This window comes from Ptychodera flava, chromosome 4 (genome assembly GCF_041260155.1).
Source record: "Ptychodera flava strain L36383 chromosome 4, AS_Pfla_20210202, whole genome shotgun sequence".
Taxonomy (NCBI): domain Eukaryota; kingdom Metazoa; phylum Hemichordata; class Enteropneusta; family Ptychoderidae; genus Ptychodera; species Ptychodera flava.
This window is the reverse complement of record NC_091931.1, coordinates 17,589,468-17,616,165: the sequence shown is the minus strand read 5'-3', so window position 1 is coordinate 17,616,165 and position 26,698 is coordinate 17,589,468. Positions and strand designations below refer to the sequence as shown.

At 37.0% G+C, this 26,698-nt stretch overlaps 2 protein-coding genes across 2 annotated transcripts in view; one reads left to right on the top strand and one right to left on the bottom strand.

Moving 5' to 3' along the window:
• Positions 1-21,027, bottom strand: part of LOC139131085 (acylglycerol kinase, mitochondrial-like) — a 23,656-nt gene extending 2,629 nt beyond the window's left edge. Inside the window, exons 1-12 of the mRNA XM_070697035.1 lie at positions 20,871-21,027; positions 19,975-20,014; positions 18,128-18,207; positions 17,713-17,788; positions 10,196-10,415; positions 9,198-9,267; positions 8,802-8,881; positions 7,120-7,177; positions 6,426-6,567; positions 3,464-3,576; positions 3,062-3,129; positions 1,906-2,005 (exon numbers count right to left, since the gene is read on the bottom strand). Of these exons, the coding sequence (XP_070553136.1) occupies positions 1,906-2,005; positions 3,062-3,129; positions 3,464-3,576; positions 6,426-6,567; positions 7,120-7,177; positions 8,802-8,881; positions 9,198-9,263 (627 nt within the window). The 5' untranslated portion in view covers positions 9,264-9,267; positions 10,196-10,415; positions 17,713-17,788; ... (1 more) ...; positions 19,975-20,014; positions 20,871-21,027. The remainder of the gene's footprint in view (positions 1-1,905; positions 2,006-3,061; positions 3,130-3,463; positions 3,577-6,425; positions 6,568-7,119; positions 7,178-8,801; positions 8,882-9,197; positions 9,268-10,195; positions 10,416-17,712; positions 17,789-18,127; positions 18,208-19,974; positions 20,015-20,870) is intronic.
• Positions 21,028-21,240: 213 nt separating this feature from the next.
• LOC139131078 (uncharacterized) overlaps positions 21,241-26,698 on the top strand; it is a 39,147-nt gene continuing 33,689 nt past the window's right edge. Inside the window, exons 1-2 of the mRNA XM_070697026.1 lie at positions 21,241-21,532; positions 24,472-24,521. Coding sequence (XP_070553127.1) covers positions 21,428-21,532; positions 24,472-24,521 — 155 coding nt within the window. The 5' untranslated portion in view covers positions 21,241-21,427. The remainder of the gene's footprint in view (positions 21,533-24,471; positions 24,522-26,698) is intronic.

Here is a 26,698-nt window from a genome sequence, read left to right as displayed (position 1 = left end):
GACCTGTACACAGGGCTATGCATGGCAGGGCTGTGTGTTACCGGCGTTACCTACAGTCTCCCACCACATAACACGGTAACACACAGCCAATGTGTGTGATATTCATCTTTTCTAAGAGGAGAAGCCAGATTCGTAATTTATAGAAACTGAAACTGAACCGAGCCCGCCAGATTTGACCACAGTCGTGGACTGGTTTTGACTTTCACGTGACTGTGGTTTGCGGGGTCAAAAACGTGAAAGTCAACCAGCCCGTAAAAGGCATATCCCGTCCGAAACACCACAGCTGTGGACCCACAACTACTGTATTGAACCACGCTCGACTGTGGTCAAATCTGGCGGGCCAGGTTCAGTTTCAGTCGAAGACTCTATCAATTACGAATCTGGCTTATAGAAAAGATGACTATCACACAACATAACATTAACAACACAGCAACTGATGAAGGAATAGCTCTGCATGGCAGGGCTGTGTGTTACCGGCGTTATGTGGTGGGAGGCCGTATAACGCCGGTAACACACAGCCCATGCAGAGCTATTATGAAGGAACCCAATACGGTCCATCCCATCTCACAACGTCTGCAGTCAGGACGAATCACTCAAACACAAAACCGTTCTTCGGGGACTCAGACAAGTGGCAACTGTTGAACCGACTCGTTTGCGTGCCTGTGCCCATAGCCCTACGTACGATGCTGTGTGTTCCCGGCGTTATACGGCCCCAACACACAGCATCGTACGCAGGCAGGGTAGGGCCGGGCTAGCTGCAGTACAGTACCGCAAATCGTCCGACCCAAATACCCAGGTAAAACCTCGAGGTACTGTACTGCAGCTAGGGCTGGGTCATCAAACTTTGGTGTTGCATAGTGGGATACTTTAACTTCCGCCGCCGTTAAAATAAAGTTTTGCTCGTCGGACAAATGTTTTACTCTTCCCAAAAATATGTTTACTCTCGCTAGAAAGAGTTTGCTATGCATTATAGGTAATTGCGCCCTCACATGAAATATTTCTCCTCTCAGAAATAAATTTTCGCTCTGAAGAAAAGTAAGTTTGACTTTTTCATCCTTCCTTTTTCGTTCTTTCTCAGTTCAGTTTTACCAAATTCTTAAACCACACTCATATGTAGAAAATATATCTTGAAAGAATTAGTTTTGTTGTCTTCAGAAAATAATTTCTCGCCATTGAGAAAAAAGTTTTATTCTCTGTATTTCAATTTGCTGCTCTGAGAAAATCTTTTTTCCATAAAGAAATTAATTTTACTCTTGGAAAAATAAAACTTTTCTTTAAGAATTTAAGTTTTCTGCTCTAAAGACATAAGGTTATGTCATTTAAGTAACTCAGTTTGCGCTTAGCAAAAATCTTAAACTCTTGCTGTGAACAATTTTTACTTCTTTTCGAATAAAAAACGCTTTTGAGAAACAAATATTTTGTTCAAAGTTAAAGTTATTTTTTAAAAGTTAAAGTTTTTTTTGTTAAAAGTTTTTAAAAACAGTTTACCCCAAAAATAAAGTTTCCCCGTTCAGAAATAAAAGTTTGCTGTGGAGAAATAAAATTTCTTACAAATATTAAATATATTGTCAAGAAATATGAGTTTATGTTCAAAAGTAATAAATTTCCATGACGTGTAGGGGAGTTTGTTATCTTGAAAAATTTTTACTTTTGTTTTACAAAATAAAAAATACTTTTGAGAAACATATTTTGTTTATGGTTAAAACTAAAACTACTTTCGAGAAGTTAAAGTTAAGATAATGTTAAGATAAAGTTGCCCGTACAAAATTAAAAGTTTGCGGTGGAGAAATAAAATCTCTTACAAATATTAAAGATATTGTCAAGAAAAATTAGAGTTTATATTCAAAAGTAGTAGAGTTCCGTGGCGTGTAGGGGCCACCGTAGTTAACCACTACATGTACTTACTTCCTCTGATGGGGTGAGTTTGAATTCTTTAGAGTTGAGATGATTCTCTTCCGATCTCTCCCGTACATCAAGAATACTCTTTTCTCTAATTCTTGTCCATCTGAAGTAGAAAGGAAAATTGTTCTTATCATATTTGAAGTGAATGAAATGACCTTTTCCTTCAGGATTTAAGGTAGAATATTTTGAAAGATATTCTGATTCTCAAACTTTCACAATACTTGCTTGGTCCACCACTTGTGGCGGCTCATTTTGAAGCTCATGGAGTAAAAAAGTTTTCACTGGCCTATTTTGTGAAAATTAAAAAATAAATTTTTAAAATTCCAATAGTGTCAACACAGGGATGGCAACCATTTTGAATTCAAAGGCTGTAAATATTAGGTTACTTATTTCTCTAGTAACAAATTTTACAAGGTGACTCCAATCTTTTTTCTTGATTTCGAAAAAGGGATGGTTAAAATATTCATTTTAGAAAGTTTTAGCAAAAGTTTAAGTCTTTCAATTATGAGGCATGGAGACTACCTTAATGTGTAACCATTAGTACCCAGTCATCTGGGAGAGAAGCCAGCATGCAAATACACCTTAGCACGGATGCCCATCTATAAAAAGGTGGTTCAGCAACCAAGCTAAGTTGTTACAATGCTGAGTGTGCCCACTGCCTTGGACTGTTGTTGATGGTAAAGTATTTTATTCTCTTCAAGAGATGTTTAGTATGACATGTCGAGGATAATTTTTAATAGTCACTCTAACTTCCCTGCCCAAAGTCTAACATCTCTCAGAAATCACTGGGTCTTTATGGATATCTTTATGCAACAAAGCTAAATCCTACAAATGGTTCTGCGATTGTCACTCACATGCAGCTCTGAAACTGCTACAACAAGGCTTATTGAATATGGGAAATAGCTACAGAAAAACTTATAATATACTTATAATATATACTTATAATATATACTTATTATATACTCATAATATACATGTATAGTTTGAAATGCGCTATTAGATTATGATGACGATGATGATAATTATGATAAAAATATGTCACTGTTTGTCCGTAGCTATATGGAATCTTTTTGATTTTCAATAGCAGACACTGATAACTTTTTTAAAACACTGATCTGAAAATGACAGAGCAAACAAACAAATAGAAAAATTCACCAACCCTTCTTTGATAAAATCAGTTTTTGTGATATCCTCGGGACCTGCTTGGATTTGAATGTCTTCAGCATCCTGTCGGTGGGAGAAACAGAACACAAACAACATGATTTACACATCAACTTTCATGCACCTTCAGATGCAAATTTTTTGTGACAGTGCACATGTACACAGGTCTTCCTTATAACAATGAGCTGTTCCAAACAAAGTTCACCTTTGTCATTCTTGCACTTAGCTTTCATCTGCAAATGCAGAAACAACTCAGGAAAGCGACCATCTACAGTGAAAATTACACTGTACTTGAAAGAATTAAGCAACAATAGTCTTGTGTAAAGAAAAAGTGCTGAAGAATACAAAACCAGAGATACAGTGAGTTGACATTGCGACGTGCTGTTTAGGTTGAACTAACCTGAGATGTCTGGGAGATATTGGATGTACTTGCAGTAAATTCAACTGTTGATATTTTCATGTCATGCCACACTCCACATTCTTCATTGAAAATCCCTGAATAGTCTTTCACTTCTGGAAAACACATTAAACTTTGGGTTACACAAATGTTTAGAATAGAGATGACTAAGTGACCTTATGAAGTATGGTCACGTTCATTCTTTATCCATTCTAAAACATGCAGAAGCCTATTACAACATCAAGTACCAACTACACTCCTAGGTAAGGGAGAAAACATTACAAGTATCATGCTTTGCCTAGGGGAAAACCATGTGTCATATCTGGATCTCAAACTCACTACCCTCAAATGGTGGGTGTACAATCATAGACAATGTGACATGACATCTCCCCTGGAATATTGGCAAAACTTTATTCTAATTTAGCATTTCTGACTGACATATTAACATTATGTATGTGACATTGCAGTGCACTGTATTCACACATCTGTAGATACAGAAAGTAAGAAATGTAGCTTAAAAGGAAGGGGTTGTCCTGTCTTCAACTGCGCTTATGGAATCGATTCAACGGGTCTGTTGCTATGCACAACATATCCAAACATCCCTTATGCATATCCACAATCATAAAATGGCACATGTACTGAACCTGATAACCGCGGCAAAAGCAGCTTTGTATCAAACCAAAGGGATGAAACCAAAGTTTATGTGGTAAAATCTTGCAGTGATGGAAAGCTACAAAACTGGTGAACTATGAACATGTATCAAATGCTGAATTTGCTTCACATTTGCTCGGCATTCATAGCCAATTACTGGGAAGAGGCAATGTTTATCGACAAGAAATTTGCACAGTTGCAGGCAAGATGACCCCCTCCCTTTAAGTACTGTAAACCGGGATATGTTTACGGCGGTTATTTTCGCGTTTTCTTTCCTGACAAACTATTCGCGGCAGGAAATATTCGCGTTTGTTGAAACCACAAACAGGAGCCGCCTTGTCAGTGTCATTGTGCATCTATTTGGGAGGTCAAGTGTCAAAGTTTGTCAACTTGTCTCGTACTATGCGCGCTATTAGCACATGTCGACTTGTAGAGTGTCAAATGGTATCTATTGTTTACGTTGAGATCGGGGTTTTGTTGCAACGTTGTCTTTTGATCATGCACTTTTCGCCTCGTACTATTCCTCTTTTTCCTGTGTTTCACAAAATGTTTGCGGCAATATTCAAAGGGGAAAAGGGTATTAATAGGGTGAGTATCATCAACTTCATCTCATTCTGACTTTGCTATGTGCCTCGTCAACTACTATGAGTTACGACATTCCATCTATCGAGAGCGATAAACATGTGGCGATATCTGAAGACAGTTTAGCCTCCACCAAGGCCGGGTTTACCCAACTCGTCTATCACTGCTGGTGCAGCGAAAGCGAATGAAGAGGTGTCGAAAGTTTTGGATGAAATTTTCGTTTCTCCGAACGGAGAACGAAAACGCGGCACCTATGTGTGTAGTGCATGAACGAGTGACGGTGTGATCGATCGAAAGTTCAAGTTGTGTGAAATATTTAGGAAAGGAGGGGGTCATGGGATTTGAATTAAAAATGGGAGAAATCAAATACTTTATATGACAAATCAAATTAAACTTTCCATTAAAGATATCAACTTTATCTATCGAAGTCTACATGTGCATAGAGCCAAAGTTTCGCCATATTACGTAGTACTAGTATTGTCAGCAGCGGCCATCTTCGATGATGTCATGAATATTAATAAGTTGGTAAGGGAGCTTCGCGGGTGGGAAATTTTCGCGTTTTGTTTGTGGTCGCGAAAGTTGCGAAGATATCCCGCACGCAAAAATATTCCGGTTTACAGTATTTGAAATTATAACACACCACAAGCTCATTCCGTGTCGCGATTCGCCAGAATACGTCACGTGACGATAAAATAGATACGTCTAGTCCCCACCGGATCGACAAAAGTGACGTCAGAGGGTATTTTTTGAAAAGCTATTTCCCTAGGGAAATAGTTTTGACCAAATTTGGAAAAGTGCCCGGTCACGTGACCGTAGTGTCGTCTGCAGCTTTGCAACAATGGCGGGTGACTAGAACGTGATGTGCGTCCGGGATAAGCGACGACACTCTCTCTAAAACAGATTTTCCAACATTTTCCAACATTCCAACAACGTAGGAACTTGAACAGCTCATCGACGGAAAAGATTGAAGTGCAACGAAGGATGTCGCTAGGTATGGTTAGAATATTTTTTGAAAGAAAGTGGTACCACGTACAACTGAAACCGCTGTGGAAGCATCGCCTACTTAACTTGTCACAATGGATTGTTGCGGTGCAAAATATCAAAACACATTATAAACTATATAACAATACAACATGAGCGTGTGGTGTGTTATAAAACACCTATAACTTGGTCTTTATTTGGGCTATTGCGCCCGTTTATTACCCCTCGTGGCCATGTGTTACCAGAAACACATCGCTATACCCCTCGGCCTACGGCCTCAGGGAATAGCGATGTGTTTCTAATAACACACAGCCCCTTCGGGTAATAGACAGGCGCTATAGCCCTCATGACCAGGCAATAGGTGTTTACTACATGACAGTTCAGTTAGTGTAATCATTTGAGCAGTAGAGCAAAGTCTTGTATCGGTAAAAGAAAGCCTTGATAAGATTTCTATTGAAATCACTGTCTTTCAGAAAACAACTTGCAAATACCTATCGCAAAATTCAAGCTAAATAAAACCTCTGTCAGAAAAATTGTTGAATAATGAACAGCACACATGACATCTCACAGTTATATAAGGACAGCTACCTTTATAAAAATAAGTTTTTTTGGCACATCCGTTGAATGCAGAAATTTGAAGATACAACCCTTGCACTGTACATGTAAAAGATGAAACAATGTGTTGCATTGCACTGTACGGTACAGGATTGAAATCTTTCAACATTGTAAGACCTGCATTGCAGTCACTCACCTTCTTTGACAGGCGTGACGAACCACGACGCTAACCATGTCCAGAAGGATTCCTTGGGTGGAATCACTGGTTCTACACACTTGTTGCATCCATTGCATGCTGCTGTGTAGGTCATCTCGGCTGTGGTCAATGGAGGCCAGCTCTGAAACCAACCAGAATTGTCCAGATGATTGAATGAGAATCACTGACATGCAATATTTTGTGTTTTTGAATTGTCTGGTTGATTTACTTTGTGGCATTTTGTACATAAAAACAGACTCCGTAACTATTGCATTACAGAATTCATTGTGCACATGAAAATTTTCACACAAGCTTTATTCTTGATAAAGTGTTATACTACGACAAGCCCTGTAATCTTCATTTTTGGATTGTGAATGACGTTCCTGGATAGATAGAGCGCCCTCTTTCTTTGCTATGCTCACTCTCACAAGAATCTCATAATTTAATTTTCATCCATCTCATACGCGTTGTCTCTTCTTCTCTGAGAGTCATGAATGTTACATGAAAAAACCAAAAAAAATTTAAAAAGTCCCCAAACTAACAAAAAGATTACAATAGATGCATCAGTAGTAGATGGACATAATACAAGTGACTGTTTCTTGAACTGATTGGAACTGACATCCTACCATGTTTATTCAATATCAATCTACCAAACAGTTATTACTGGACAGAGACTGCACAAGGTCACACTCACCGTCAGTGATCTCAAGAGATATGCCATTCTGTGTTTCAAGGGACCAAAGTACCAGTACCTGCAAAGGTATTCAAAATTTCATGATATCTTGAATTTGCAATTACGTTAACATTCAAACTGACTTGAGAATACTTTGAGCAAGTATCTTCCTGAGAGAAAAAGACTTCAGAATGAGAACACAGGAACTAAGTCTCACAATAAGAAGACTAGAACTGAGTCTTGCAACACTAGGAAGGCCCAAAGAAGGTCACAAGTGTTCATTGGTCACTTCCTGTCCCCAAGCCCTTTCTGTGCAAATTGTACTGATGCTAGGATATTATGTTGTATGAAAACTGGTACTACAGCATGGTCAGATGATGCAAAAGGATTTGAATGAATAGAATTACATGTATACATGTACAGTGTTGCCGCCAGGACGCGCCCTTGCGACAATGTCCCCAAAACGGACCCCGTTGTCCCGCACTCTTGCGTACTGCGGGTCACCTCGGGCGCACTCGTGAGTCGACTGTGTTGGGTGTAGTCTACAAGTAATATCTGTTACTGACAATGATCTTTATTTAAACATTTGCATAATTATTTTGAGGCTTACACAACGTACTTTCGGAGCTAGCTATGATTAAAAGTAATTAAAACGTTGCACTTGATATCATAATTTGCTTGACTGTAGTCCGTCTGAGCTCTGATTTGCGGCAGATATGGTATACTGCTTAAATTGCCTGAAATTCAAGCATACCGACGCGGTCCCCGGTATCTTGAATTTTATTCAGTGAAACTGATGTGTTACGAAATAATGCAAAATTTGATTGACAACTGCTTGTTGTCCCTAAAATGTACAAAATGTCCCCAAAAATAAATGGTGGTGGGACACAGTGTCCCCTGATCTAAAATTCCTGGCTGCAACACTGTGTATATAATTCAACGGGGAATGTTGTAAACCAAATAAAAATCATATAAAAAGCCCCTGTAGCTGTAACTCTTGAAATTTGTTGACCTGAAAAAGGCTTTCTATTTTCTCTGGTTTTCTTTAAATTCTACAGATTTAAAGGATATAGTCTTTTACTACTGAAAAATTGGACAAGTAAATTTAAATTTTAACCGTTATTTTGATTTCCCGCCATTTTTAAAAACTGGTAATATTACAAAGAAAACAAAGCATATGATGTCCCAGTGAAAAACATTCAACACTATGCATTATATTGGACTACTCTGTTGTTTCTTTGAAGATTCCAATGCATATATGTACTGCGTACTGTGTTTTTGCTTTATTTGCATGAGGGCGCCATTTTATGTTTGGGCAAACATTTATTATTTATCTTGCTCAAAATTGCACATGTAGTCCCAGTGGACAATTTATCCTACCTATATAAACACCCCTAAATGAGTACATTCCCATGAATTTCTTTTAGTTTGGAAGTAAAATCACAAAAATAATGCAAAAAAGATAAAGCTATCGGGCCTTTACCGCCAATTATATTTCCTATGATAAAATACAGTATTTAACAGTAATTTTTCAAGTATTGGTCGTAACAGAGGAAAAAATCCCATACTGATTGGAATGTCTTACACTTGTCAAGGAATTTCTCTCTCACACAAGTGGCAGAATTTCCGCAACTTGTTTGACACATTGTGTTTTGTGCATTGCTTTGAATAATATTGAGAAACTCATTTCAAGTCACACTTACTTGGGAGTCCTCTCCTTGGTGTCTGTATACTGACCCCATTGTATGCCATTCATTGCAAAAACCACCTTACCACCTTCTCCCTGCGATAGTTATGAAGACATTCTTAAGGTTTGTCTGGTATTAGCTCATATACAGAAAGTGTACACATTGTTGTGATCTCAAGTGAGTTAATCAGTTCATGACTAATCATTATTTTATTTATTTATTTACATTCATTTGTTTAATGAAAGGTGAATCAGACAATGGTCTGCTGGCCTAGAGATCACTGAAAGGATTAAAAAACCCAGAACAATTAACAGTGCAGACTAGCTTAATTTGATACAGATCTGAAGATCTCTTGATTCTGAAGTAGTCTATTTGTCCCTGCATATTGAACTCACTGAACAATTTTATTACCTCAATTTTCATGACATGCATTGGTTTCACCCATCCTTTGATGATTGACAGAGCTGCTCCTCCCATCCACCTGGCAAACGATATGATAACTTTAGATGAGTCACTCAAAAAACATCCAAACCAGCAAAGCAAACTGATGACAAGTAATGAAATCATCGCTTGAATACTGTGATAGTCAACAGTAGTGGGTTGCCAACTTTCTGATAACTTGGAGAGATTCATAAATCATGGGTAATGTCCCGTTTCTTGCACAAACGGCAAAATCCACTCAGAATGTGAGCTACACAGTGTCTGAATTGCTTTCAAATTAACACAACTTCCCTCATAGTAATGTGACTTTCTTCAAAGTGCTGGGTACAGAGCTAGTCACCGATGCCATCTCTGCTGAGCATGGAATTGTAGAACTGGCTGTGCTGGTCTGGATATACATGTATGGATGTTCTGCACCTTTGCTATATTTGACATAATTTGAGTCGCATTGGATGGACTTTTAGAACATCATCACCTTCTACAATGTGCAACTTTTTAAAATCTTCTGAGAAACATTTTCTATTTTAAATTTCTGAGGAAAAGAGCTGAAGCATATTTAAATATTAACATATAAAGTGCAGCTAAGATACAGTATTTCTTGTGTCACATTAAAAGTCTGTCTGCAGACATTGAAAGGTAATTTATATATCACCGAGAAATTGTGGACAGACTCATCCGTATGTTAAAGGGAGGCAGTTGTCGAACTCAGCTGAAAGGTTGCCAGGGATCCCTACAACCGACATAAAAACTGTATCTAGGGTACATTGACGATTGATGAAAGTTAAAACAAGTTTGTTAACAATGAAAATCGTAAAATTTAAATGTTGCAGCTATGTTGACTTGATGCATCTAGATATCATGCATGACATACATTGTTTGTAAACAAGAAAGTTGCACACAGTTCCGATGACTGCTTCCCTTTAAACTCCTCTCCCTACCATTTCATCATGGTTTTCAGTAAAGTTTACCTGACATCAGATTCTGAGTCTGGATACAAAACCCTGGCTAGCGTATTGGTATGTCCAACGGGGATAACACCTATTGGCCACTTGCAGACTATGTCATGGTCGTCCCTCCGAAGCAGCCCTGTCACTACCTCTGACAAAGTGCCATCTCCCCCTGCCACTATGATGCCATCAACCTCATCAAGTACTGCATTTTTTCCTTTGCATCGCCCTCATTGTCAGTCTAAAATAAAAGCACAGATTGTTGCTGTTGGAACATTGGTTGGAACCTTGAATATGCTGAAAGAGCACATAAACAGAATGTAGTCAAAATGAAATTCCACTAATGAAAGACTGAAACAGAAATGACATAATTAGAAGTCTATTATTACTTATTTTAATATTTGACCTAATAGCATATTCATATTTATTGCTGTTGTGTGTTGTTATTTTTACCACTGTAAAAGTGTTACCTTTGTTTGCTTTTTTTTATTTTACCTAGGAATTTTGGTATTTTGTTGTATCATTGTGTATATTTTTCATTGCATGACAACCAATTTGTGATTATTCAAATTCAATCAGGTGAGATAAATGCTCCACTTTGGGCAGAACAGTTACAGCTTTTCAGTCTACAGGCAATGAGAAGCATAAAGATCAAATGACATTGAATTAAAAGTGGAAAAAGACTGGTCAATCAACTTTTACTTGCAATAACTGGTATTGTAATCTGTCTTTTTTTAGACGGATACTCAATGACAGGTTTGAGTGCAATGCACATTGCCAAAATGCAGCAGACAGATGAATGCATAAGTGTACAATAAGTATTAGGGAGGCCAGCAGGTCGCCCAGGACGTGCTGAATTGACACTCAATCACCAGTGACTTAGTCATGTTCAAAATTGAAAAACATCGATAACGGGAAAGAAACTTGTGGAAAAAAATACATGAGGCTAAAATTTAAAAATGCAGCTATTCTCTCATATGTTTTTATTTCTTTATATGAACTACTTACTTTTTGAATAAACTGCAAAATTGAGCTAGAAACGGTACCGGGAACGGCGATCTGAAACATGGCAGCACCTAATATTTACATCGCCGATTTTGAAACGCATGTTTGAAGGTGAGCCAATCAAAACATCCCTTACATCGAATACTCATTTGAAAGCCCAGATCTCGCTCTTTCTCGTGATATAAGGTTCTTCACCAACTTAGGGCAGTGTATATGACCAAATCCGAGACAAAAAATTGAGAGCGATTTTTCCGAGACCTAACCCGACCAACTCTCAGTGAAACGTCCTCTAGTACGCAGTTTATCATTATTTCTTTTGAATTTTTGCTAGAAAAATGAGAAATTTTGAACAGCTCACGTATTTATTGACAGAGATATTGACCACGCTTCACAGTGAGGCTACCTACAATTCTCCATGATCCGTACACACGGAGATCACTCATTGAACTGGAGCAAATTTCTTCTGTACACAGAACAGCTCGGTCCATATATCAAAATTCTGGGACCATAGTTTTGATAATCATAATTCTCTAATTTCTCACGGTGAATAATGAGAAGATCAATCCCTTTTGCGCAGAGGAGATAGCAATTTTGTGATTTTGTCGACATAGATTTTTGACAGCCATACACAATATTTTCAAGGAAACTAAGGGAATAAGTTGCATCTGTGTTGGCAAAAGAAAGGGTATTGATTTTTTTAAATGTTTGTAACAAAGGAAATTTGCATGTCTGACAGGTGGTATGATGAGACCATCTTAGTTGCTGATAACTTTACCATGACAAGTATGCAATTTTTAGCACCTCCAAACATCGACTTCTCATTCAATTTACTCCAGAATTTTAAAGATGATCAATAATTTTGGAACATAGTTTTAACCAATAATCCTTAAATTAAATTCTAAGTTTCAAATTGTTCAGAAACTGATAAAATTGAAGAAGCCTTTACCAAATAATGTCAAAACTCCACATGGCCCCAGTGGTGATGTTTTGAAAGCCTTTATTTGGATAAAACACTTTTGTAGGTAGTTTTAATGCAGTAGAGCTATTCAAAAGTGTCATCAGCTCAAAAAGACCTTCATTTGATATATCACTTATGCCATTTGAGCTTAATATTTTCATTTTGTCATTTCTCGTTAAGTGTCGTTCATCCGTTGCCATGGATAAATCCAATATGGCCACCATCGTAATAGCGTGATTTTAGGATACATTTGTGTGTGCCATTGAAATCTATCTCCATGCCAAATTTGGTACAAAAAGATGTTTTATTAACAAAGTTACAGCAAATTTACTGTAAATTTCAGCTAAAACTCCTTCATTTTTGTCCCATTGTTTCCATTGTTATTATATGTATTGTCTTTCTACAGAAAGAGTAAAAGTGAATTTTTAAAAAGCTATAAAATTGTAACCGTTCATCCAATTTCGAAAATTAAAAAAAAATAGCGTCAATGACACTGTAGCTCCCATCCTGGACTATTTAGTGTTTGTTCTCTGGTCAGATATTTGAACATGTGTGAAAGGGATAAAGTGCATGAAGTGAAAATACTTAAATGAAATGTACTGGAGACAGTGAAATATGTTTAATGTAATTATCAGAATATAAAATGGAAAAAATACAGAATTAGATATATCGAATACTGTGATACAACCATTAACGCAACAAGTCATTGACAATGACATAGTCCCAACTTGTAATAGGAGTATTAGTCTTGATGGGGCAGGAAAATGTGGTCATTAAGAAGTATCGCTGGAGTGTATATGTTGAGATCTATGGGCACATAGGTCTATGTCGTTGTTCCCAATTTGAAACACATGAGGCATGTCTAAGTTATGGTTCTAAATGGGGAAAAAAGATCAGACCTCTAGCAGTATTGGCCAGCCAAGAAATACATATGCGCATTATAAATGAGGTACAAGATGTGACATCTTAAGGTCTAATATCCTATCAAAATTGTAGGGTATAGAACTTGTGGTTACTGAAATATGCATATATATGTATAATCAAGGTCAAAGGTCATCGAGGTCACATGACATTTTGAAAAAAAAAATATATTGCTAATTAATCCCTATATGCCAAAAAATCAGATCTCTAGCTCTATTCCCTTGCCCAGAATTAGATGTGTACATAATTAATGAGCTAAAGCGTGTGTTGTCATAAGGTCTCCAATCCTACCAAATACAAAGGACATAGCACTTGTGGTTACTTATTTATTGACATAAACATATATTTTAGGTAAAAAGGTCATCGAGGTCACATGACATTTGGTCAAAAAATTTCTCTCCTATAGTTATCCCTATATACCAAAAATCAGACATCCAGCTCTATTGGCTCGCTCAGAATGAGATATGCGCATAATTAATGAGGTACAGTATGTGGCGTCATAAGGTGTCCAATCATACCAAACATGAAGGGTGTAGCACTTGTGGTTACCGAGTTATGGAAAAATATGTATATTTGAGGTCAAAGGTCACCGAGGTCACGTGACATTTTGTCAAAAAAATTGTTTTGCTAAGTTATCCCTATATACCAAAAATCAGACCTCTAGCTCTATTGGCTCGCTCAAAATTAGATATGTGCATAATTAATGAGGTACAATATGTGGCGTCATAAGGTGTCCCATCATACCATACATGAAGGCTGTAGCACTTGTGGTTACTGAGTTATGGACAAATATGTATATTTGATGTCAAAGGTCACCGAGGTCACGTGACATTTTGTCAAAAAAATTGTATTGCTAAGTTATCCCTATATACCAAAAATCAGACCTCTAGCTCTATTGGCTCGCTCAAAATTAGATATGCGCATAATTAATGAGGTACAATATGTGGCGTCATAAGGTGTCCCATCATACCATACATGAAGGCTGTAGCACTTGTGGTTACTGAGTTATGGACAAATATGTATATTTGAGGTCAAAGGTCATCGAGGTCACGTGACATTTTGTCAAAAAATTGTATTGCTAAGTTATTCCCTATATACCAAAAATCAGACCTCTAGCTCTATTGGCTCACTCAAAATTAGATATGTGCATAATTAATGAGGTACAATATGTGGCGTCATAAGGTGTCCCATCATACCATACATGAAGGCTGTAGCACTTGTGGTTACTGAGTTATGAACAAATATGTATATTTGAGGTCAAAGGTCACCGAGGTCACGTGACATTTTGTCAAAAAATTGTTTTGCTAAGTTATCCCTATATACCAAAAATCAGACCTCTAGCTCTATTGGCTCGCTCAAAATTAGATATGCGCATAATTAATGAGGTACAATATGTGGCGTCATAAGTGTCCCATCATACCATACATGAAGGCTGTAGCACTTGTGGTTACTGAGTTATGGACAAATATGTATATTTGAGGTCAAAGGTCACCGAGGTCACGTGACATTTTGTCAAAAAATTGTTATGCCAAGTTATCCCTATATACCAAAAATCAGACCTCTAGCTCTATTGGCTCGCTCAAAATTAGATATGCGCATAATTAATGAGGTACAATATGTGGCGTCATAAGGTGTCCCATCATACCATACATGAAGGCTGTAGCACTTGTGGTTACTGAGTTATGGACAAATATGTATATTTGAGGTCAAAGGTCACCGAGGTCACGTGACATTTTGTCAAAAAAATTGTTTTGCTAAGTTATCCCTATATACCAAAAATCAGACCTCTACAGCAAAAAACAGGATGGTTGAACAGTCTCGTATACATTACGTTTACTTTTTTGTACGTGGCACACAAGTTTTGTAGATAACATCGTAGATAAAAAGAACTGACTCATTTGAGTGTCTGGACAGAACACACAAGGGAATTGCTAAATTAGTTATCGAGTTGATAGTAGAGACCGAAGTTAATTAGGACAGCACTCTGGCTAAACAAACCATAATACAATGTATGCGTACTGATGCCAATCTGTCTAGACACACAAAGATAAACAGTGGAGTGGAGTGTTACATGATTAGTATTTCACTCAAATGAGTCGGTTCTTTTTATCTACAATGTATCTACAAACTTGTGTGAGACATACAAAAAAGTAAACGTAATGTATATGAGACTGTCCAACCATCCTGTTTTTTGCTGTAGCTCTATTGGCTCGCTCAAAATTAGATATGTGCATAATTAATGAGGTACAATATGTGGCGTCATAAGGTGTCCCATCATACCATACATGAAGGCTGTAGCACTTGTGGTTACTGAGTTATGGACAAATATGTATATTTGAGGTCAAAGGTCACCGAGGTCACGTGACATTTTGTCAAAAAAAATTGTTTTGCTAAGTTATCCCTATATACCAAAAATCAGACCTCTAGCTCTATTGGCTCGCTCAAAATTAGATATGCACATAATTAATGAGGTACAATATGTTGCGTCATAAGGTGTCCCATCATACCATACATGAAGGGTGGTAGCACTTGTGGTTACTGAGTTATGGACATATATGTATATTTGAGATCAAAGGTCATCAAGGTCACATGACATTTTGTCAAAATATCCGAGATATATGCGTGAACGGATGGACTCACGGATGGACGAACAGACGGACATGACCCAATCTATAAGCTCACTGACTTCATCCGTGGGGACTAAAAATTGTGTCACTGCATCCTTTTTGCAATATGAATACGATGAGAAACTAAATTTTTATTTTTTGTGGCCTTATACATGGGAGTCTATGGAGATCTGCCTTATACATGGGAGTCTATGGACGTGTAAACTAAAAATATGCAAATTTCACCAAGATTTGCCCAAATTTGGGAAAGGTCACTCCTATGCACTTCCATACCAAGTTTCAAATCAATCTGACTTGTGGTTTCAGAGCAGGAGATTTTTTGACCAAAAATGGGAGAAAATTACAAAAAAATTCATGAAAAATAGCAAGTCCAAGATACTGACCCAAGATGTGCACGATCATTTCATGTCAGCCCAAAGTACTTACATGCTAATTTTTCATGTAATCTGCTCAGTGGTTATTGAGTTTTTTCAATTTTGACTGTTTTTACATTTTTTCACTTAATTTGCATATTTTGGCAATGACATTTTTGGCAATGACAACTTCATTTGAACAAAATCTCATCTACAGCCCATCATCCATGTACACACCAAATAACAAGATGAAATGTACAGCGGTTTTGGAGTTTTTGATGTTGACGGACAGACATACAGACATACAGACATACAGACATTTCCCTAGCCTATAAGAATAGCTTCCATTGCCATATATACATATGGCTATGGAGCTAAAAAATGTTTAGCTTCTCTCATTGAAATCTAAAAAACTACATTAATTAAAATGCAGATTGAACATTTCAAAATTTCAGTTGGCCTCCCTATAAGTATACATAAACTTTTGTGCTCTTGAAGTTCTGCTGTTAAATGCACACATCTTGAGACAAATAACTTTAACATTATGCACAGCTTCACAACAGATTTTCCTTTCACAGTTCTGAGCAATAACTTAACACTTAAAGATACTCTGGTGCGATTTAATCCACCAACATGAGATGACAGTGGATTTCTAAAATAAAAAGGTTGCATGCTGCTGGTATGGTGCATTAGATAAAAATATCTGTCTGAATATCAATTGCAGCAGATCCATGCAGACTGACCACCTGGGCCGATGAAAAGTGGTCATCTATCGGTAGTTATAGGTGCATATTCATCAAACACAGATATGCACAGATCTGCACAAGGACACAATTTGACTGATCTACAGGTAATATATCCCATGAATCTAATTTTGAAAAGAGATTGACGACACGAAGCGATAACGTGATGAGCTGAAGAGTACTCGATCTCACTCATATGTTACATATACCTGTAATGAATAATTCATGTTATTTGGTCAGATCAACGACACGATCTTCTTGCGGTTTGGAACAACCCTGCATGACAAGATCTACAAAAGGATACGTTGGTGACTTGAATAAAAACAAATAAACACAAATAATATCCTCTTAACAGGGTCAGTTTGTATTTAAATGGTATCTGTGTAACATAACTAAGTTCAACAGAAACACAAATGTTATATATATGAACACTATTTTAAATCCTATCAAGATTAGTTTGCTTGACACAAGTCCCCTTCAAAATCTGGTGACGCCATTTTTGAAATAATGTTTGTAAAGGATGGATTCTCTCTGGCTTCTAAAGAAATTGAATCATTCTCTTATGTCGGAGAAATAAATAAGATGGGTTGGATTATACGAAACAACAAAATAAAGTCAACCTTATGATATAAACTGCAAATTTATGAGATTTTGCAGATGATTAATGACCTGATAAGTCAACTGATGATGACATCACCAATCACAACTCTAAAGACATTTCAAATTCAAGTTCAAAACTACAGACAATATTGTCTAATTTTGTTATTTCACAGATAGTATCTGTATTTAGACTACTCGTAGTTTCAAAAGTGTTCAAAAACTACATACAGCTATAGAAAAGATCATTAAATGATCATTAAATGATGTGGGCTGATGTGCTGCAGGAAGATGTAAGCCAGTTCACACATTTGCATATTAACTTGTTCCTCACCTGGTAGATCTCTACACTGATTCCTGCTAGATGTAAGAGAGGTTCAGCATTCTGCTGGAAGAGTTTTTTACCTTTCCTGGGTCAAGAAATCATAAAAAACATCAAAATAGCTAACCAGTTATTAAGGTGGTGCATTAATTTTATATTGTATGCATATCTAGAATATAATTGGTACCGTGTCTGAGAATGAATGGATGCATGTATGGTTGCCAAAATCACAGACTCATTTTCTACTTCTAGGGTCGATATGTTCAATTCATAAGGCAAAATATGTGGTCCATACACCAGCAGTATCGAGACATGTGTTCAATAATCACTGGAACTGAGATTACAGAATAGAGCAAAAATGTGGGACTGGATAAATTATCACCTAGAACATTCATAACATGATAATGACTTTGTGAAACGTACGTACCCTTTCTTTGCTGCTGGGTTCAACACAACAAGAACTTTCCTTGGTTTCTGGATTGGCGATATTGTTACATTTCCATATTGCTGCATCAGGAGGAAAAATGAAAAAAATGCAAGATCCGAGGTACATGAATATTCCACATTGATTAAGGGTCATTAGCATAGAATTTTAATACCGAAACAATGCTCATTAATGTAATCTGCATATTTGAATATCATTATACCTCGCATCTTGCACTAATAGGAAGAAAACGTGAAAAAAATATTGAAACAGATTCCAAAATTAAAACATTGCAAAAACATTTCATGTATTTCATGAATCAAATCCTGTTATGAATGGCTGAGAAGTTAGTTAGTCTTGCTCTTCTGACCAGGGAACAACAGCCTACTGATATATCACATATACTTGCAGGTACATTCTGTTTCCTTTGTTTTATGAAAAAAATTGTCACTGATGAACATGCTTCATATTTCTAAGTAGACTTGCAAAGTTGACACGAGTTGTGTGTGCATGGCAGAATATGTAAACATGTACCAGTAATTATACTCTTGCATGTAGGGTTGGTTGTCCTGAAGTTGAAACTAATGGCAACATTTTTGGTTGTACAGTTGTACAGCAACAATCCTGCAACAATTTGATCGAATACATCCTCACTGATAAGAAACTTTCCACCGTAATTTAATTGTCTGTTATATTTATGCATGGCCTGTAAATGATGTACAAATACATGGCAAGTCACACTTAGAGGCTATGCAACTGGTTCATGTAAAATTCACTGATGTCATCATTTGCACAAGAGGACAATTTAAGATTCAAACTGAAGATGTTTTACTGATAGGAACTGAAAATTGACATTTTTCTGTCATGTCAGTTTGCAAGATGGTAAAGTAAAGCCCAAAATAGATCTGCCATGTTAATTAGTAATGTATATCTTAGCAAGAGATAACTCCTGTATGTTTGATCTTGCATTAATAGAAAAAAGACAAAGTGCTGTTCACACACAGGCCATTAAAATGCCTCTGAAATGGCTCTGGTCCAACACTGGCATAAAAAGTTAGGTGTTGATGCTCCAAAGTGGTTCTGAAACATTTCAAATTTGAGACAGTTTAGTCGGCAAGATCTTAGCCGGTGTAGGGATTAAAACTACCCGCAACTTGATGTGTGGTTGGACTGAGCCACTTCACAGCCGTCTTAAACGCCCTCATGCGACCGGTATTTGTAACATATAACAAACACCAACATTCAATTTCCTTTGGTCATGCCTGCCGAATAGAGCACTACATCTCGTGGCAATAATTGATCTGACGATGAGATCAGTCTGCTTTAATCTCAGTCTGGGCATATGAAAGTATACAGAGAATGTTGAATGGAACCTATTAGAGACAGCCTCGTTCACAAAAAATTGCCGAAAGGGTTCTATAAAAGGGTTTAAACAGGATAGCTGATCAGTGTCACCACGAGATAAAGGCACTGAAACTGAAGTACAAAGAAATTGTTGACAGCAACAGGCAGTACGACATCATTCTTGTCAGCATCTTGTTACAATGCTGTATGCTTGGCTATATACACCTTTTGAACTTGAGAGGGTGCGTTAAGCCAGCTTAAACACCAAAACAAAGACTTAATTTTGTGTGTATGGACACAAGCACACTGAAACTATGAATCCCTGTGTTTGCAAAGCACAAATAGTGTCACAGAAACATTTCCAATTTTTTCCTGTCTGAACGTAGTCCTAGTTACAAGGATGCTACAGGGCCGTGGGAGCACAATAAGTTGAAAAACACTGTGACAGAGTGTGGATAACAACCTTTGCTTTGAACATGAAATTCATGGATAATAGTGATACTCACCAGTGCTTCTTCACAAAGTGCCCTTCTAATCAAATTTGATCTGGTTAGAGAAATAAAGTAAATAAACGAATGGTAAACAATATCTTGGATGAAAACAGAATGTTTCAATTCTTACCATCTGTGGCATAGATAAGTATTCGCAGAATAAGCATCCCAGTGTTTCTTCGAATAACAGTAGAGTGACCCATGGTGTTGGATGACACAATTTCACTTTTCGACATTCATTAAAGGGCCAGTAATGCTAACTTTTGATTTTTTCATTATTTCTATTTTGTATATCAATTACAAGTTCTTATTCTACTCCCTACATAATGATAAAACACACACTATTTATGTTGTCAACATAGTGTGTATATGTGTAAAATGCACTGTTATTGTTTACATTTCAAATTTATAGTCCGGACCAGAATTCATTTGTCAACAATAACAGTACAACTTACACATGAACAGGCTCAGTTGACAAGCTAAATACAGTGTATATCAACATGCTTTGGGGAGTTGAATAAGAAATTATGGCTGTCATTAAAACCAAACAGTGCAAAAAAATCATCAAAAGTTAGATACTGACCCTTTAAATGGTAAAATTTATTTCTCGAACGTACAAAAAAGAATCGAAATTTTGTAAAAGTGTGATTTAATTTTCGTAATATCGTTTCTATGAAGTCATGGTGAGGGACAATATCTACTTAACTTGTACTGTGGCAAGGCCAAAGGTCAATCATCGAATCCCCATTCAATGCTATTTTCAGTGCATTGCTCACTGGAGTGACTCACTGGCACTTCAGGTGTAATCCTCATCATCATCACGCGCACATGTGGTACAGATTCAGAATGATTTCAGTGCATGTGCAGGGTGTTCGATTCCAAAACTACGACTCACTAATTAAATTAGTTACCTATATCTATCGTGGAAATAGTAGGTCCCATATGAAATGACAATAGTAAAGAACGTAGACTTCTTCCAGTGTGTCCGAATGGTCTTGAACAAATTCAAGACGGCCGCCATGTTCCAAAGTGCACAGAGGTTGAAGGTCAAATGGAAGCACCAGTACGTGTACTATAAAATTGGTGTTCGATTTTAAATGCACTCGATGGCAATTCACGGTTATTAAAGCCAGGTCTGCTTATATTTAAACGATTCTCTTGCAAAATTGAATTTTTTTTATCTGTACCAAGTCTTTAATTAGAGGACAGAAGTATTGGCTATGTATTTATAGTTTGTGGTACTAATACGCATGTGTAAATCCCTTTCCTTTCCTTAGAGATCACTTCCGGTTCGTGATGAGAGCACCGCAACATGACAAGTAAATAACTTTAAAACAGCTGATATCGGCCACGTTGCAGGTTTCTTCGGTAGCCGCCAGATCCACATTTCTGTCACAAACCAGATAACCATTTACTTAGTTCCAAGAGCAATTATCTTCCAGCTAGCATATTTTAAAACCGTTTTGAAATGCATGACGGCGGAGGGGCGAAAAGCCCGGTGAAGATTTTCGCCAACATTTTCATATCTTTCATTGGTGCTGGCGTATTAGGACTTCCGTATGCGTTTAGAGAGGTAAGCAGGATATGTTTTCTCTTTTTGACTGTACTGTAATTAGACAATGACATCAGACCATTTAGCGAAGAACGGCAACTCTCTTTGCCCCAAACGGCGTTCGCGAACCCTTTATGAATAAAAAAAGCCGATGCGAGTCGCTCAACAACTGGCACAATAACCACTCCAGTGACAGTGTGTTCGCCATTGAAATTGACCAAGCCTCCAAGATGGAAGTGAAGCGGTCAAAATCGCGGCGAAGGCAAAATAAGTGCGTTCTAGGAAAGAAAAAGAGTTGATCTTTCTATGTCCACCACCACAGTAGTACGAAGAGAAGCAGTACGCTGCGCTGCCCAAATTGTAAAACAAACACATAGTTTGTTTTGCTGATTGTGTATGTAATCGTTATTACCCATGGGCGTAGTTTACGATACTGATAGAGAGAGCGATATCATTCGTCTCATCATACACAGACAAATATTTGGTCCGCAAGCTATTAATTTCGCATTTTGTGTCCTCTCATATTTCCGTATCGAAATAATTTACTGAAACATATCAAGTATTGAATTCCCTCACAGTTCTAGCCCCGCAAAAGTCCTTTACACCGCACCGGACTACCATCGATATCAAGCATTACCTGATCACCGGTACACATTTTAAAATGTGTCGAATTCCCCATTCTTTCGGGCCATATGCCGGGGGAGTCATTTATCTAAAAATAAAGATGTAGGCTGACAACTATTATTATGGGGAAAACTTCACTGCTTTAATTTCATGTTGTACAGTGTATTCATACTTGAATAATATGTTTGATCTGGGCAGTGGACTTTCCCAAAGTGGGCGATATGTAGGAAGTTGGCTTATACTCTAAATCCTCTATACCTCTACATTGGTTGGTACATGTTTCTTTAACATCCTCACGTGATAACATCATGAAAATAAGTATATTTTATCCTAGAGGTACCATTCCACTCACAAAACCAGAAATTAAATACCAACGCAAAGAAATAAGTAAGGAATGAATAAACTGTTTCTACCTTTTACAAAGCAATAGAGAAAATCACACTACCAGTCCTGGGGCTCTGTTTATGTGTACAATTGTATGTTACAATATAGGAAGCTATGTGCAACCATGGATGCTGTTAACAAAAGTTGGAAAGTCTTCTCTTACTGCTTTTCTGTTGAGGTAGAATGTCAGAATCTCAAACCTTTACCATACTTTTCTAGTCTACTGCTTGAGGGGCCTCGTTTTGAAGCTTATGGAGTAAATGAACGTTTTAACTGTCTTTTTTTGTGGGTGTGAAAATTGAAGTTTTACTTTTCTCCCATAGATTGAGTTAACATAGTGGTAGCAGCAACTTTGAATTTCAAATACAGCGTCTCGGAAGCTGTTTGCTGAATCTTACTGTTATAATTGAATAATACAAATACACTCACTAAGTTGCTGTGAATAGTGACAATCGCCCAATCAGATATAACCTGGTGAGCAGGCTGCACATCAGCCGTACATTTCAGCTAATTTGCTTCTCTGGGACCAAAATTTGCATGGTGACCACTGATTTGTTTTCTTGACTATGAAAGAGGATGGTTCATAGTTTCCGTGTGGAAAATTTGAGAAAAAGTCTAAATCTTTCAGTTTCAAGGTGCATACTGCCATAAGGAAATTTAGCCATAATGATCAATTCCTTTACACATTTTAATACTGTTATGGATTTCATCAAAACAACGGGTCAAGAAAAGTCCTCATCTACATCTTGTTCTTTGTACCTATTTATTCTGAAAGTCTTATCTGAAATGAGTGAAACTTTGTATTTTGCACATGAATTATAGAACTGTGTGGTTGTTTGAAATCCACCCTGACCAATGTTTTACTAAGTTATAAGTTCAGCTTTGGCATGAAAAAGGTGAAATATGAAATCAGCCTACTTGTAGCCTTTAATTGTAATGGTTGTAATTTGAACCACAGTTGAAAGTGAATGAAATAGCATTAAATTACTTGAGAAGAAATGCAATATCTTGGTTCAACTCTCTTTCTGTTAATGACATGAAAAAGTAATTCACTCTTAATTTCATTGTCAAACCCTTCTCAAGAAAAATATTTTCCTTTTCCCAAATGGGCAATCAAACATGTTTGACGTTATTAAAACTCTGTTGTGCTCATAATAGAGATGAAAAATTTCTGTCATACACTAAGGTTTTCTGTTAACATAACTACGTTTTTTAATCCATTATTAATAGAAAACACTGTGTGAAATATCAGGTTCAGTGAAATTTATGTAGTGCAATCTGCATTGCTGTGAATGTTAACATTCCATTACTTAGTAATCTTCACATGTATGACAATATTGCCGATTGGAAGATGTACAAGAATATTTATTATACCCTTATTATGATACCAGGACATGGTATTGTATTCTAAGCTAGGTCAACGTCTGTTAAATTGAATGCTGATATGTTATAATGGGGCAAGTGTTCAGGAAAGAAGCATAGAAATCCCATTCAGACATAAAGGGTAATGGGATATAATTATCGGCAATGTTCAACATTTGTGAGACATAAGACAGAAATCATGACATACAGTATACATGTACAATCTAAGAGTGTGGACAATCTGGGATAGGAAACATTATTCCATCATTTTCAGAGCTGAAACTCCTACACATGTACGTCAGTGGTATCTCTCTCCAGCAGCCATTTTAACTTAATTTCAACTGTACGTAAAACATGCTGGTCTCATAAATCATCTGAAACATTTTGTTACAGTTTTGCACCCTTTCATTATAAAAACATGATTTTGGAGTGTAAAAATTGGAGAGTCCCAGGTAATGATTGTAGGAATCAAAGAAAGTACAAATTTGTTCTTGGAAATGTCTCCATAAAAGACCCCACAAATTTCCTGTTAAAACTTACCTTTGATGAACTTACCAAAATTATTTATATTATGTATTTGTCTTTTGCAGGCTGGCGTGATAGAGGGAGTGTTTATAATGACAGTTGTTGGAGCTCTGAGGTCAGTGACATGCTCGTTACATGTTGTATCAAAAGGATGGGCTTTTGAACATTTTCAAGTACAATCATGCAGATACATGTATCTTGTATTTTCATCAACTGACAGTATTGATAAACTCAAAGTGACAGTCTTTCAGAATTGTACATGTTAACCCTTTCAGTGCCAAAGTCAATTTTTGTTACCCTGTAGAATATAACGCCAACGACTTTTCAAAGATCAAAACAATTTTTATTCGATTTTCTTGAAATTTTGTTCAAAAATTGTAGCTGTGCCCATTTGATCCGAAACTATACAAAAAATGCAGAAAAATTCATAAAAATTGGTAAAATGTTTCAGCGAAATTTAGGAGGGAAAAACATTATGGCACTCAAAGGGTTAAGTGAAAGTGTACTTCCAGTCACACTTGCCTTAGTCATAACCCTGACTTTGAGCTAGGGCACCTCTTCACAGCGGTCACTTTTGAAAGTCCCATTAGATTTTACATGTTAAACTCACAGACCACCCCTCTTATATGGTCAGTGGCCACCTATAAATGCTCTAATGTCTTAGCAGTACCTGTGTGTAGCAGTTGATTGAATGATACAGTAGATTCAGTTTTTTTGATTTGACTGGTTTTGCTCATTTTGGTATAAATGTATTGTGGTCAGAACCTGGCAATATTGATGATGAATATTGACAAAACATGTAATTGACACAACACATGTTGTCGACTGTACAGACAGAGGTGACAGATAAGGTAACCTCAACATCTGATACAACGTTTGGTAGCTACCATAAATATAGCAGCCAGCTGCTGTAACAAAGGGAAACCTGCAAACCTCATTGTTACAGGGTGGTTGAGTTGGCGTACATATCATGAGCACTCAATATTATTTTATGGTGTTTTGAATTTGTGGTTGATTTTGAGAAGAGGGTTATTTATAATAATTGAGATACAAAAATGTCAATACACAGCATTTTTGTTCATTTACAAAGGGAGAAAGTCTCCATTTTTCAGCATTTTGTAGGTTTTGTTTCAGTGGTACATGTGAGATATTGATCAGTATCTTGAAACATGCAATGAAATAATTTCCTTGACTGTCAAATGCACATGCACCAGCTATCAGAGATGGGCTTGTCAGCCAAAATGCCATTCTGGCTAAAATATGATTGAGAGACAGTGACGGCCATCTTGCTAAGTATGTGTAGCTGGTATTGCCTCTCGAGATGAGACCATTGGTGGGAACAGCTCAGAACAACCAGAGGTCAAAATGTTGTCATCTGTACATCTAATTTGGTCAGGCATGTAGATGTCCAAACAGCAGAGTATTGACATGATGATGTGCCTTTCTCTGGGGGCATTGTCAAGCAGATTGATTGTTAAAGTTTACTTCACAATGGACATGTCCATGCATGTGGACATAATGTCTGGTTTTTGGCTGGCTCAGATCATAGGCGAGATACATTCCAAATATACAATATTAGAGACATGTCTATCAAAGCTGGTGCTATTTTGTTTTGGCATTTAAGCTTTGTAAGCACCTGGCACCAAAGGTGATGCTAATGTAATACAATACATCTATGTACCTACATACATGTATTTGTTTATCAAGGACATGATAATTTCTTTTTGCTAATTTTAGTCACGGTCCCTCCCTTTTGTGGAGGAACCTTGTTTTAGTTCATGAAAAAGGCCACACTCAAAATGATGTTTTCCCTTCAACAATGCAAACACAAAATTATTGTAGTTGTATTTGCTGATTGGCTACATGTTCATACGCATTTATTGCAGTATAACATTGTACTACCTGGTCCCCATAGGAAACAATACGGTATTCATAGTTACGTAATGTAGCACAGCAGTCTGTGACATCTGTTATGTTATGACTCCTCGACACAATAGAAAGTGGTTGTCAGGCTACTTTGCCTGAAGTGCAAGCAAAACCTGGTCTCTCGGTTTTCAGTCCACACTATCAAGTATAAATTTTACAGGGGTGATAAAGGTTGAAATGTCTTTTGCTAGAACTTGTTACAATGCTACTTCAGAATTCATCGCAAATGTTACCACATTGCATGAATATTTCTTTAATACTGCACAGACAAATATGCTTTTTATTATCGATACAATTTTGCAGTCATGTGAAAAAACAACGAAGGACATGCCATTTGCCACAATTTAACTCCTCTTGTGCTGAGAC